Below are 14,565 nucleotides of genomic sequence, written 5' to 3' on the forward strand. Positions count from 1 at the left end.
AAATTCTATGAAATCATTACAATAGATCTGGTCAAATTGGTTTCTGTCTTTCCTACATTATAGAAGTAATTTCAAAAGTGCTTAACTGGACATGAAGCCCTTCCAGAGATTATGAAAGGCACTGTCTAAATACAAAGCCTTTTTAAAAAATATTATAATCTCACTCTCCCTCCAAAGAAGCTAGCCTACATCGGGAAATGATACAGCACAGAGGGTGGCTGATTGGCTCATTTTCCCCACTGCCCTGCATTTTCTTTCCCCCTTTCACCTGCATGGACGGCAGGCTGAATTGTCCTCATTCTGTGCTGTAACCATTTTTGAGGATTCTCTAAATATTTATTCAATTCCCTTGGGAAAGCTACTATTCCACCACTCTTACAGGTGGTGCATTCCGGGTCATAACAACCCGCTCTGTAACACAAATTCTCCTCATCTTCCTTCTGATCCTTTTGATAATTATTTTAAATCAAAGTTCCCTGGTCACCAACCCACCAGCCAGTGAAGATAAGGCCATGGCTCAATAGTACTGGAAACTTGTCGCCTTGCCGACAGTGTTCTCGTGGTATGCTCCCTTTCCCAAGTACTTAAAAATTATGACTGATGCAAGGGCAGCACGGTGGTGCAGTGGTTAGCACTGCTGCCTCACGGCACCGAGGTCCCAGGTTCAATCCCGGCTCTGGGTCACTGTCCGTGAGGAGTTTGCACATTCTCCCCATGTTTGCGTGGGTTTCGCCCCTACAACCCAAAGATATGCAGGCTGGGTGGATTGACCACGCTAAATTGCCCCTTAATTGGAAAAATTTAATTGGATATTCTAAATTTATAACAAGAAAGAAAAAAGTTATGACTGATGTAGAGGATGACTGTGTGATAAAGCGACTAAAGATCACCATCAGAAGATTCAGTGCTCGTCCATGCTGCTAGAAACATCCTGAGCCCTAGGTTTGTTTATTTTATGTACAGTCCAAATGGTAGCAGAGTAATGTCATTGGATTAGTAATCCCGGGGCCCAGGGTAATGCTCTGGGGACCCTGCTTCAAATCCCACCTTGGTCTCTGGCGGAATTCAATTAATAAAGATCTGGGATTGAAAGCCAGTTTCAGGAATGGTGACCATGAAACGATCATTGTTGTAAAATAAAAACCATTTGGTTCACTATGCCCTTACCCAGTCTGGCCGACATGCAACTCCGGACCACACAGCAATATGCTTGACCCTTAACTGCCCTCTGAAAAGGTCAAGCAAATCATGCAGGCCAAAGGCAAATAGGGATGGGAAATAAATGCCAGCCTTGCCAGCAGTATCCACATCCTATTAAAGAATGCAAAGAAAATAAAAATTAAATTTCCAAGGAGCTGCTGACCTTTCTGATTAGGATCCGGCCACTTGGCTCGGTGAGCTTGCTCCACCATTCAAGTATCATGGCTGATCTATCTGAACAGCACTTTCTTACGTCATCCCCGATGTCATTATTAGCCAGAAATCTATTGATTCCGGTATCGAACATGCTCAGTGATTGAGCTTCTACAGTGCTCTGGGGTAGAGAATCCAAAGATTTGCCAAATTCCGCCTCACCTTAAGTCTTAAATGGCCTGCTCCTTATTCCGAGACTGTCCCCTGGTTCTAGGCTCACCAGGCAGGGGAAACATCCTATCTACATCAAGCTGGTCTGGCCTTGGAAGAATTTGGTAAGTTTCAATGAGATCACCTGTCGTTCTTCAGAATTCTAGAGAATACAGGCCCAACTTTCTCAGTCTCTCTTCATAACACGTTCCACCATCCAAGGATTAGTTTGTTGAACCTCCGTTGCTACAGCAAGTATAGCCTTCCTTAGTCAAGACAACCAATTCTGTACACAATACTCCAGGTGAGATCTCATCAAGGCTCCATACAAATACAGCACGACATCTTTATTCCTGTACCCAAATCCCCTTGCAATAAAGGTCAACATACCATTTGCTTTCTTAATTGCTTGCACGTTAGGTTTCAGTGACTTATGAACAAGGACACCCAGGTCCCTTTGGACATCAACACTTCCCAATCTCTCTCCATTTAAGAAATACTCTGCATTTCTGTTTGTTTGTACTAAGGGTGGGGAGAGAATCCACAGGGCGTAAAATTCAGGCCCATCTCTAATAATAACAATAATCTTTATTGTCACAGGTAAGCGTACATTAACACTGCAATGAAGTTACTATGAAAAGCCCATAGTATTCCAGCACCTGTTCGGGTACACAGAGGAAGAATTCAGAATGTCCAAATTACCTAACAGCACGTCGCTTAGGTAATCTGCCACATTCTTGCCCATTCACTTAAGCTGTCCAAGTCTCCTCAAAGCTTCCTTGCATCTTCCTCACAACTTATATTCCCACCCAGTTCTGTGTCACCAGCAAATCTGAAGTTCTTTGGTCCCCACATCCAAATCACTGATGTACATTGTGAACAGCTTTGCCCCAGCACTGATCCTTAAGGTATCCCAGTAGTAAGCGCCTGCCATTCTGAGAATGGCCCATTTATTCCTATTATCTGTTTTCTGTCTGTTAACCAATTCTCAATTCACCCAATATATTACCCACAATCCCATGTGCTCTAATTTTGTTCACTAACTTCCTGTGTGGTACCGTTTTGAAAGCCTTCTGAAAATCCAAATATACCACATCTACTGGTTCTCCTTGATCTATGCCACAAGTAGCATTCTCAGTAAAACCCCAACAGGCTTGCCAAGCACAATTTTCCTATGATAAATCCATGTTTACTTTGCCCAGTCATATCATTACTTTCCAAGTGTCTGGTATCACATTCTTTATAATATATTATATGATTTTCCTTACTACTGACGTCAAACTAACAGATCTGTGGTTCTTGGTTTTCTTTCTCCCTCCCTTCTTAAATAGTGGGGTTACATTTGCTACCTTTCAATCAGAGGAACTGTCACGAGTCTATAGAATTCTGAAAGATGACCACAATGCATTCACTATATCTACCGCCACCTCCTCCAACGTTCTCGGACGTAACTCAGCTACCTCCTTCAAGACTCTTGGATGTGGATGTAGCTCTTCGGTTCCAGGGAATTTATCAACTTTCAATCCAATTAAGACTAATGTCTTTCAGTTCCGTATTTTTACAAGCCCCTTGGTTCCCTGGTATTTCTGGGAGATTTTCTGTATCTTCCTCCATGAAGCCAGACAAAAAGTAATTGTTTAGTTTATCTGCCATTTCCTTATCCTTCATTATAAATTCTCCTGCAGTGAATGGACCCATATTTGTTCTTTCTAAATCTTTTCCTGTTCACATACCTAAAGAAACTTTTACAGTCCGCTTTTATGTTTCTCTACAGTTTGCATTCATATTCAATTTTCTTTAACCAGTTTCTTGATCCTCCTTTGATAGATTTTATTTCTTTAAAATACATTTTTAGAGAACCCAATTTTATTTTTTTCTCCAGTTAAGGGGACATTTAGCGTGGCCAATACACGTGGCCTGCACATCTTTGGGTTGTGAGGGTGAAACCCACGCAGACTCAGGGAGAACGTGCAAATTCCACATGGACAGTGTCCCAGGGCCGCGATTGAATCTGGGTCCTCAGTTCCATACCTTTGATGGATTCTAAGATTATAGTTTTCCCAGGAATAATACTTACCCAAAGGTTAGTTGCTATAGCCAGCTGATATTTTTAAAAATTCATTCTCAGGATTATAGGCATCACTGGCATCAGCCTCATTGTCACTGAGAAGGCAGTGGTGAGCTGCCTTCTTGAAACGCTGCAATCCATATGGGTAGGTACACCCATGGTATTGTTACTGAGGGAGTTCCAGGATTTTGAACCAGCGACAATGAAGGAGCGGCGATATAGTTCCAAATCAAGATGGTGTGAGACTTGGGAAAGTTACTTGCAGGTGGTGATGATACCACGTCTCTGGGTGCTAAACGTTATGAGGTTGCAAGGCGCTGTCGACGGAGTGCTGATGAATTAACGTGATACTACCTGTGGATAGTACACACTGATGCTGTGCTCTCTTCATAATCATAGAATAAGAGGTAGCAAATTTAAAACAAATATGAAGAAAAACTACTTCTCCCAAAGGGTTGTGAATCTGTGGAATTCGCTACCCCGGGATGCAGTGGTGGCATTTTTAATTGGTAATGGGTCGAAGGGTTATGGAGAACGGGCAGGGCTGTGGAGTGGAGGCCAGGATAGGATCAGCCATGATCACATTGAGGGTGTTAGGCTCGGGAGGTTAAATTGCCTACTCCCGCTCCCAAGCCATGCGTTCTAGGGAGGAGATGCTCTGGCTGATTTTGCAATCCAGCTCTTGGTCCGTAACATTGTAGGTAGCAGATGAGGAACTTATCAGCCATGATAGAATGGCGGAGCAGACTCGATGGGCTGAATGGCCTAATTCTGCTTCTATTTCTTATGAACTTAAGATGGTGGACGGGGCGGGTTGTTCGGTCCTGGGTGCTGTTGAGCGTTCTTAGAGCTGTACTCATTCAGACAAGTGGAGAGTATTCCAGCCCACTCCAAGTAGGGAGATTTCTTTGCAGTAGAGAAGTTAACCACTTGCTACAGAATCTATAGAATCCACCTAAACTGGCACTTGGGGCCTTAATATACCATCTAATTCAAAAAAGCTAAAGTGTGCACCATCATACACACCCCTTAGCATCATTCAGTCCTGCAAGTGGCACAGTCTTCCCTGACTGTTTTTAACTCAATCACTTATGCACAATGGTCTTACCTGACATAGTTCTTCAGCGACATTTAGAAATCCCTGTCTATACAAGTGTTCCACGACAGCCTCACTCAAGAATTGCTGCTTTTCGTGCGAATCCCAGACACCTTCCACCCCGACTCCACTCACATCGGTATCAAAATTCTGTATAGCACAACAAAACAGTTAGCCGCAGAGAGAAAAGGAAATCACACTGAACCAACTTCCTTTAGGTGGAGTTCATTGACAATACCACAGGCTTTTCTTAGCATTGCATTCAAAACTACCAAATCTATTTACAGTTTGAACTCGGGACACATTGAAGCAGACACCAGAGTCAGCATGAATGTATATCAGACTACAGGGCAGCCCGGATGGTAAATAACCCTATGTACATGTTGTGGGCCCATGTTGCCATGAAGGGCAGCACAGTGGTTAGCACTGCAGCCTCACAGCACCAGGGACCTGGGTTCGATTCCGACCTTGGATGACTGCATGGAGTTTGCACATTCTCCCAGTGTCTACATGGATTTCCTCTGGCTGCTCCGATTACGTCCCCCAGTCCAAAGATGTGCAGGTTAGGTGGATTGGCCAAGCTAAATTTAAAATCCATCTTACCTTGGGTTTTCCCCAAAGCCCACTTGGGGCATCACTTCAAAATGAAGCCAATTGTGTTTGTCACAATTTCTGTGTTTGTCACCACTCTACTGGCAGACATTTATTAATATTGATATTGAGAGGGCAGCACGGTGGCATAGTGGTTAGCACAGTTGCCTCCTTAGTGTCCAACTGTTAGGTTACGGGAATAAGAAGAGAGCATGGGCCTCGGTTGGTGCAGACTTGATGGGACAAATGGCCTCCTTTTACACTGTAGGGATCCCATGATTCTAGGAACAGGCACATTCTGTCCGGTGACTAATTCACTTCAATTTTTGTTATATTTAAACCAATCTTTTTCTTAGTATTGTTCCCATTTCTCCCCTTCTTTTCCTTCCTCGCCACTCGAGTCAAGTCACCGGTGTGCATCGAGCAAACACAATGAGAGCCCTTAGGTGGCCTGTTTCTCGTACAGCATCAATAAAAACATTTAAGCAGCCACTCTTTGATAATTAAGAGTTGTCTGGTGACAAAGTGCCATCTAATCCTCCTTCGATTTGAAATTCTGTGCCTCTGCTCAGTTCTTTTTAATTGAAAAAAAAAAGTATAATGGAAACTATACTCCAAGTAAATGGACTAGGATGGAGAGAAAACAAACCTCATGTCCCTTCAGTCTGAGGTTATAAGCTTTAACCACTATTTTGTTTTATATAAATTTAGAGCACCCAATTAATTTTTTCCAATTAAGGGGTAATTTAGTGTCGCCAATCCACCTACCCTGCACATCTTTGGGTTGTGGGGGCACGCACATGGGGAAGAATGTGCAAACTCCACACAGACAGCGACCCAGAATCGGAATCGAACCTGGGACCTCGGCACTGTGAGGCAGCAGTGCTAACTACTGCACCACCGTGCTGCCCCAGCTTTAACCACTATAACATAACAGGTCCACGACACCACACAATCCTTCCTATATTGAAATACACTATTTATTTAATTTTTAAAAATAAATTTAGAGTACCCAATTCATTTTTTACAATTAAGGGGTAATTTAGCGTGGCCAATCCGGCTGCCCTGCACATTTTTGGGTTGCAGGGGCGAATCCCACGCAAACACGGGGAGAATGTGCAAACTCCACACGGACAGTGACCCAGAGCCGGGATCGAACCTAGGACCTCGGCGCCATGAGGCAGCTGTGCTAACCACTGCACCACCCTGCTGCCCGCTATGTCCACTCACACCTGTTATGCTGAGATTTGTCCTGCAATGAGACAGAGAGGGAGAGTGTAGGTGGGAGTCCTGCCACTTCAGATGGTGATGAGGTGAGGCACGCATGGAACTTGAGTGAGAGTAGGAATGTGAGATGAAGATTAGATACCGGGGGAGATCCCGGTGACTGGAGATGGGTGGATGAGGACTTCGTTTTTTTAAAAAAAACTTTTATAAATTTAGAGTTTTCCGATTAAGGGGCAATTTAGCGTGACCAATCCACCTACCCTGCACATCTTTGGGTTATGGGGGTGAGACCCACGCAGACACAGGGAGAATGTGTAAACTCCACACGGACAGTTACCCAGAGCCGGGATCGAACCTGGGACATCAGCGCCGTGGGGCAACTGTGCTAACCACTAGGCCACCGTGCTGCCCTCTCAATATCAATATTAACAAATGTCTGCCAGTATAGTGGTGACAAACACAATTGGCTTCATTTTGAACTGATGCCCCAAGTGGGCTTTGGGGAAAACCCAAGATAAGATGGATTTTAAATTTCCAAAATCATTTGAGTGCTTGCCGTAAAAGGCTATTCACTAATCTCAAAGCAATGGCCATTTTGGGTGAATTTGACGAGCGTAAAACAGCAGGTACATGTTCGAGGTTGTATGTCAGATGTGGAGAAATCTGAAGACAGTCACAAGAACAAGTAATGGGAATATCAATTCTAATTGACACCAATATTTCACAAACTCAAAGCAGATAAACACCTTTCACGTCCTCTAGACAAGTAAAATTGCCATAGTCCCAGGTGACCATAGGCTGCTTTCCCATGTGAGAGTGATTTAACCGGAGGATCACCACACTTCAGGTGAGGGGCAAGGCCCTCATGAATAACCTCAGCCGGTATGGGAATTGAACCTGCGCTGTTGGCCTCGCTCTGCATCATGAACCAGCTTTACAGCCAACTGAGCAAAAGTGCCTTTAATATCGTAAAACATCCCAAAAGCACTTTGCAGGATCATTATTAAGCACAATTTGACACCCGGGTTACAGGAGGAGATATCAGGATGGACCGAAAGCTTGGTCAAAGAGGTAGGTTTTGAGGAGCAACTTAAAAAAGGATTTGGGAAAGGTATTCCAGAGCATTGAACCTCAGCAGTTGAATGTGGCTGCCAATGGTGGAACAATGAAAATCAGAGGCAAGAATCAGAGGAGCAAAGGTATCTCAGGAGGGTTGTAGGATAGGAGGAGGTTAACGATTGATGTTGTAACAGCCAATGGTAAAACTGAGAGAGTTATCCACAAAGTCCTGTTACTTGGTACACACCCTGTCGATGGCTTTCCCCACTTTGGAGACACTGCCGTGGATATCTTTGTGATCCAATGCCAGTTTTTGAACGGTGTCTTTTATCTTCTTGCAGCACTGTGACATGACTAGTGACAATGTTGCTGACAACTGGGCATCAAGATGACCTTCAAAACAAAAATGCAACAGAAGCTAATTACCACACTACCAAAATTCACCAGGCGAGTACAAATGTGTTTGAGCACTGACCCGTTATTGAGAGCGAATCCTGCTATAACACAAGCAGATCACCATTGGGATAACTCCAAATATTGAAGAGCAATGGTAGTGAATTTAGCTGCTATGATCGTTTAATAAGACTTATACCTTTAAGGTCACTGTTCAACTATCTTGAGTTTAAGTAGGGAAATTTAGATAATTGTAATGGTCATAAACTCTTGGTTAATTAAAGGGCAATTGGCTTTGCTGGTAATTTTGTTTACTGCATATCAGGGGGACCCAGTATGACATAGTTTGACTTTTTAAAAGATGGTTTTGCATCTATAAATGTCACTTTAAAGTGCAACCGATGTGCTCTTGGTAATTTGATGATAAAAGTGCTATTATAATGACAGGAACATAACACATTGTCCATTATTCTGCTGCTAAGGTGGATCCATGTTTAAAGTGGGTTGTCCTTTTGAGACCATAATGTCTATCCGCTGTTACGTACACACTTTGTAGTGGGGGTTACGTGTCTGTGGTGGGGGGTAATTGTTTTTGACAATGGAGACTTGAGGATGATGGTATAGTGATAATATCACTGGAGACTTGAGGATGGTGGTATTGTGATAATGTCACTGGACCAGTAATCCAGAGGCCCATGCTTAAATATCCCACGGCAGCTTGTGGAATTTAAATTGAATCCTGGAGGTATGGGTAGCATAGTGGCCGTGGTGATCCAGCGGCTGTAGTGAATGACCAGGAAACACCCCATTACTGAGAAATTTAAATTCAGTTAATTAAGCATCTGGAAGCTTGAAGGATTGGGGTGCTTGCAGATGTGCAGCCCCAGGCAAAAATGCGGTATCCCATGGCTTTCTTTCTGCTTGTATGTACTTTTGGCATTTTGATATGTGATGTATGATGTTTAATAAGACACGCCTGACCTTTTATAGACAGATAGATAATATTTTCGGAATGTGGATTTCTCCACCATCCATATCAGGATTTTCCAGTGATTGAATACCATCTTCATACACTGGAAGCAGCAATAATACAGAAACACTGTGTCATAATCAAAGAGCTATGGATCATGCCATGATATTAGGCCGAGAAAAGATTAGGTTCAGTAAAGACTCTGTGCAGAATCTTTTGTATCTAGACCCTGTTGGAATGATGGAACTATTTCTGGGTTGGGAAACCAATGGCCTAATGGAAAGGCCATCCCACAGTTGTGGAATTCGGCAGCCGGAAAGGGTATGTGGAATGACTTCTCCATTTTGTTAAAGGCAAGATGGATTTTTATTTTTTTTTTTTAAGTACCATGATAATGGGTTCCAAGGGCGCAGCAACACTAAGATTTTTCCGCTGCAGCTACAACAGCAATAGAGAGGAGACCTGGGAAGGCTCACTCTTACCTGGAGGCCCGGGTTCTGTGGGCTGAAGAGGTGCACGCGAAATGAGCTCAACCTGCCTGTATCTACAGCAATTACCTTTAAACACTATTTTTGTGAGGGTGCAAAGGGCTCGGTTCACATACATAAAGTCAAGTCCTGAGCATTCATATGTTACAAAATCTGCGAGATTTGAGGGTCTGCAATGTGGTAAGCTTCCAGATTTGACAAGTTCCCACATTGGCAGACTGCTTAGTCATTTAAACGTTCCTGGGGCCCAAGGGAAAGTTGCAAGTTGGATCTAGAATTTACTCATAAGCAATGAGGTGAGCTCGCCAAAGGACGGGAGCCACTCCAATCAAGCAGGCTTGGCTAGAAGTGGTCAGGAAGTCAGCAGCGGGACTATGTTCCCTTCAACTTGGGAGACAGTGGACAAGGATCCAAGACCTCACAAGGGAAGGGCAGGTGAGTGGCACTGTATAATATGTTCAGGTGTCAAGCCCCATACTGACATGCCCAGAATGTTCCTGCACAGCACACCTCAGAGTAACACACCTGCAGCACCACCCATTCCTCTCCCTGCAGACACCTCACAACCCCACCCGAGCAGCTAACACTCACCCTCAGCAAATTTCTCGCTCACTCCCATGCCCACAGCCATCCTCCATAATCGTTAACCTTTTCTCCTCTACACAAACCATTACAAATACTTATTTCGCTCCTTTCAGGAAAGAGCACACAAGGGTGGCACAGTGCTTAGCACTGCTGGCTCATGGTGCCAGGGACCTGGGTTCGATTAAGGCCTTGGGTGACTTTGTGGCGTTTGCACATTCTCCACGTGTCTGCATGGGTTTCCTCCGGGTACTCCCATTTGCTCCCACAGTCCAAAGATGTGCAGGTTAGGTGGATTGGCCATGCTAAATTGTCCCTTAATGTCCAGGTATGTACAGGCTAGGTTACAGGGATAAGGCAGGGTGCGCAGGGCAGTAGACCTGGGTAGGGTGCTCTTTTGGAGGGTCAATGCAGACCTGATGGCCTGAATGACCTCCTTTTGCAGTGTAGAGATTCCAACTTGATGAAAGGCAATGGGAGAGGCCCTCCAGGACTGGCACCTCATCAACCACTGGCAATGTGTGCCTCTGCTCCACTGAGAGGATGGTCTTCTTTTAGGAGGCTGCAGGTGTCAATCAGAACTTGGTAGGAGAGCCTGACCCCCCCTGAAGCACTCATCCTCAGACAAGGAAAGGGAGCTGATCAGCTTGCCTGTAGACCCCACTTTTGAAGTTTCACCTCCTTCCAGCTGGATCTCCCATGGCCATCCCCTCTGCTCTGTGGAGGGACATCTAACTGAGAAGACAGTCAGGGCAGCACGGTGGCCTAGTGGTTAGCACAGCTGCCTCACGGCGCTGAGGTCCCAGGTTCGATCCCGGCTCTGGGTCACTGTCCGTGTGGCGTTTGCACATTCTCCCCGTGTCTGCGTGGGTTTTGCCCCCACAACCCAAAAATGTGCAGAGTAGGTGGATTGGCCACGCTAAATTGTCCCTTAATTGGAAAAAATAATTGGGTAATCTAAATTTATAAAAAAAAACTGAGAAGACAGTCTGCATTGCCCCTCATAACCCTGATGAAGGCTGGCAGCAGGGACGTGCAGAAAAAGGAAGTCAAACGCAGGACAGGTGACATGCATTCCAACAAGTTGGCAACAACCTGCCCAGCAGCGGTGGCACTTTCAGAGAATGTGTTTTGAACACCTGGCCATGGCTGCAACTCTTCAGTGTCACAGACCAAAACTGACCGTCCCAGTCTGTGAGTTTCACTGAAGAAGCTCCTTCCTCTGTCTACTTGCCCCAGTGACCCTGGTGAGTTACTGACAGGTCAGGGAATAGGTAAACTGTCTGCGAAAGTCCAAATCCAGGATTTAACAAATGCGTAACTGAGAAGAGTGCAGATTGACCTTCGGGTCCCTACTCAATTTCAGAGGATTTTGCCTCCCCTTGGCCACAAAAAAATTACTACTGCAAAAAATAAAGGTTTCCTTCTTGCCCCACGGTGGCACAGATCTCTGATAGAACTACTGGCCATCGATCAACGAGAGACCACGTCAAACTGCAGGATCTAGCGCAGGCTAGTTTCTCTCCACCCTCGATACCGATGCTGGGCAACTTATTAGAATTACATACACTTAGAATATGCTTGCTTGCAAGTCTTCGCCCAAGGAATCCACATGGAGAGTACTGTGAGCTGGCCCTGTGACTGGACCATTTGCCGACTGAGCTTTTTACTGATCACACAACACATGGGATTAAAGTTTCACGATACTGGAAATTGAGATTCGCTGGGCCAACTAGACTACATCCAATAAGGCACTCGTGGGTCCCTACCATACTCGCCTTTGTTTACTTCGTTCTATACCCTATCTTGGAAAACATGAAACGGCACCTGTCCTTTGGTATCATTTATCACTGTGGTTAAGCCAAAGTTCGGACATTTGTTTGTCCAATTTAAAATCTCAGCAACCCAGTTCCAAAGCCAAATGTGACTTTCATCTGTTTCAGTTATTAAGCAATTTTATTTTATTTTCAGCAGAACTCACAGGACCCTCTGATACAACACATAATATTTATTATTGGGTCACTATCAAATGGATTACATTATTTCTCAGTAAAAATAACTCTCTCATCAAAATGTACCATACTGAGTCACAGTACTCCAAGACATCCTTCTTCCTCCCATGTAATGTGCAGCCACCAAACAAGTGGGAACAATGTCCTTAATGTGCTCAAAAGGCAGTGCAAACATGAACACCAACTCACTGCATTAATTAAACTGGAGTGCATCAGTGTTATAATTGTAATGCTCGTGTGGGATTCACGATACCTAGAAATTAGTGGAAATGAAGTCTCAGAGCTGATGAGCCCACCATCTGCAGTGCCCCCACCCCCCCCCCCCCGCCCAGAATTGTTAATTATTTTGGGGGCACTCTTTTTGTATTGACAATTTTTTTTTTTAAATTCAAAATTACATGGAACTGGAGACAAAGAACATAAACGGCTAATTTTGTTTATATTCATATGCACGAATCAGGAGTGTGGGGGGGGGGGGGGGGGGGGGGGGGGGACACAGGAACCACAGCTGGTGGTTCTGGACATATCATAGCCAATACATGTCCACAGTTCCTCCTCTAGGAATATCCTCACTTTTTTTGCCACTTTGCCTCGATTGTCCAGTAAAAATAAAAATACAATGATCTCACCTTACAACTGGGGGGGGGGGATAAATAAATATGTCTGCTCCTGATCAGAATCCAGTGACATCTGAGCAGTGCAAGTCTTGCAGGAGGATGAAATCCACTTCGCTTTGATGCCTTCATTAGTTGAATAGCTTAAAGAGACTCAATGTTCGAGTTCAACATGGAGGTTGTTACATTGTGTCAAAGGGATGGGGGCAGGGTGACTGTTGTCACCCACACAATAGCACCACAGATAATCAACATTGGGGGTTGGGGGAGAAAGAAGGACCACATGCTGTATTGTTTAGCCACCAATATAATACTCCAATTAACAATTTTCAATTGAACTATGTTTCCTGTAAAAACAGATTTTTAAAAGGGGGAAAGAAAAATACAATTTTTGACATTACAGGGCAACAACTCAGCAACACCAAATTACTCTGCTTAAAAATCCAACATAACAACCACTAGAATATCTTGAACGCCACCCTAAATTCCTCTTTCCTCACCACAGAGTACTGATTTTTGTGGGACAAAGTTCCAGATGGTCTTGTGGTCACCCAAGATAGTAGTCAACTGTCAGACCGGTTGACTGCATCCCTGTTACAATTTTGGAACAGGATTTTCTTGAACAAGTAATTAACAGATTTAAGAGTTGCCCGTGTACACAGTACCATACCAGTATCTCACCTGCATTGGATAGCTCCTGTCGGAGGCCGCTGACATAGTGTACTAGTTCCTCCAAGCTACAGTCGCAGTGCTGTCCATACATTAGGAATTTGTGCAACACTTTCTCCAGCTCCCGCTCCACGCACACACACTGGTCCATGGGGCAGAGACACAGAGGGACAGACACACACAGACAGGGCTGGGGCAACTTAGAGACAGCCAGCAGGACCTGCACAGATGATGCCACAGTAGATACAGAAACACACTCTAAACACCAGTACCAGGTGGGCACAAGGAGCCCTGTAGCTAAACCAACAGCATCAGAGACTAACTGAGACAAAGCAATTCAATGTCAGACACTGGGTGACAGAATGAAAGGAACTTAAGACAAAAAGACTGACCCTAATATAGGCACAGTAAGAGCCAGCATTAACAAGGGCAGACGTTGACTTGGACTCTGTGGAAACTCAGTCGTGAAAGTTTAACACCAGTCATGGACCCTGGCACTCCAGAAACACAGGGTCTGGAGGAAGCCCGGCAGAGAGTGGGCACAGCTGAGACAGTGAAGAGCCACTGAGTGGGAGCCCCTGAGTTACAGGCAGACAGCCTGAGACACAGCAACACACCGCAGAAACATTGCGGCAGTGCCAGACACAAATCACACACAGAGACACAGCAGCAGGGTACAATGCCCACACAATGATGCCAGAACACACACACACAGTGATTCAGACAACAGGACCTCCTGAGACCTTCTCCCCCAACAACAACTGTCACTGCTGCAAAAAAACTGCTACATACACTGCGGCTCGTACCACTGCCCTGACAGGGGGGGACAGGTAGGCTCTGCTCCTCTCACCACCCTGCACACTCAGCGCCCCCAGCTCCCCCGAACAGCACTTGACCAACCACACGCTGTCGCTTCATTGGTGCAGGTTGGAAAGCGCGTCACCGCTTCGTTCCTACCGCTTGTGACGACAGGTAACGTCAGCTCACCCCCCCCCCCCCTTTCCTGTAAAGTTAACGGAACAGTCCATCAGGAAGTAACAGCGAGAAAGGGGCGAGTGGAACGTACCACCTAGCGACAGGGGAGGCTGGAGGGTACAGCACCTCCTTTTGGAGCCTGCTTGTTATTAATAGTTGTGGTTTAGATTTAAGCGTGTGAGCCTAATATCAGTGAAATTCGGCATGTCATTTTATCTCATCTTGTTTCTAAAAATAAAATTGACCTGAACCGGGCGT

At 44.9% G+C, this 14,565-nt stretch overlaps 1 protein-coding gene across 1 annotated transcript in view; it reads right to left on the minus strand.

Annotated features, from left to right (window-relative positions):
- rmnd5b (required for meiotic nuclear division 5 homolog B) overlaps positions 1–14,298 on the minus strand; it is a 45,354-nt gene extending 31,056 nt beyond the window's left edge. The window contains exons 1-3 of the mRNA XM_038795393.1: positions 13,345–14,298; positions 7,852–7,997; positions 4,740–4,877 (exon numbers count right to left, since the gene is read on the minus strand). Coding sequence (XP_038651321.1) covers positions 4,740–4,877; positions 7,852–7,997; positions 13,345–13,483 — 423 coding nt within the window. The 5' untranslated portion in view covers positions 13,484–14,298. The remainder of the gene's footprint in view (positions 1–4,739; positions 4,878–7,851; positions 7,998–13,344) is intronic.
- Positions 14,299–14,565: the final 267 nt, after the last annotated feature.

The sequence above is a fragment of the Scyliorhinus canicula genome, chromosome 4 (assembly GCF_902713615.1).
Source record: "Scyliorhinus canicula chromosome 4, sScyCan1.1, whole genome shotgun sequence".
NCBI classification, from domain to species: Eukaryota; Metazoa; Chordata; class Chondrichthyes; order Carcharhiniformes; family Scyliorhinidae; genus Scyliorhinus; species Scyliorhinus canicula.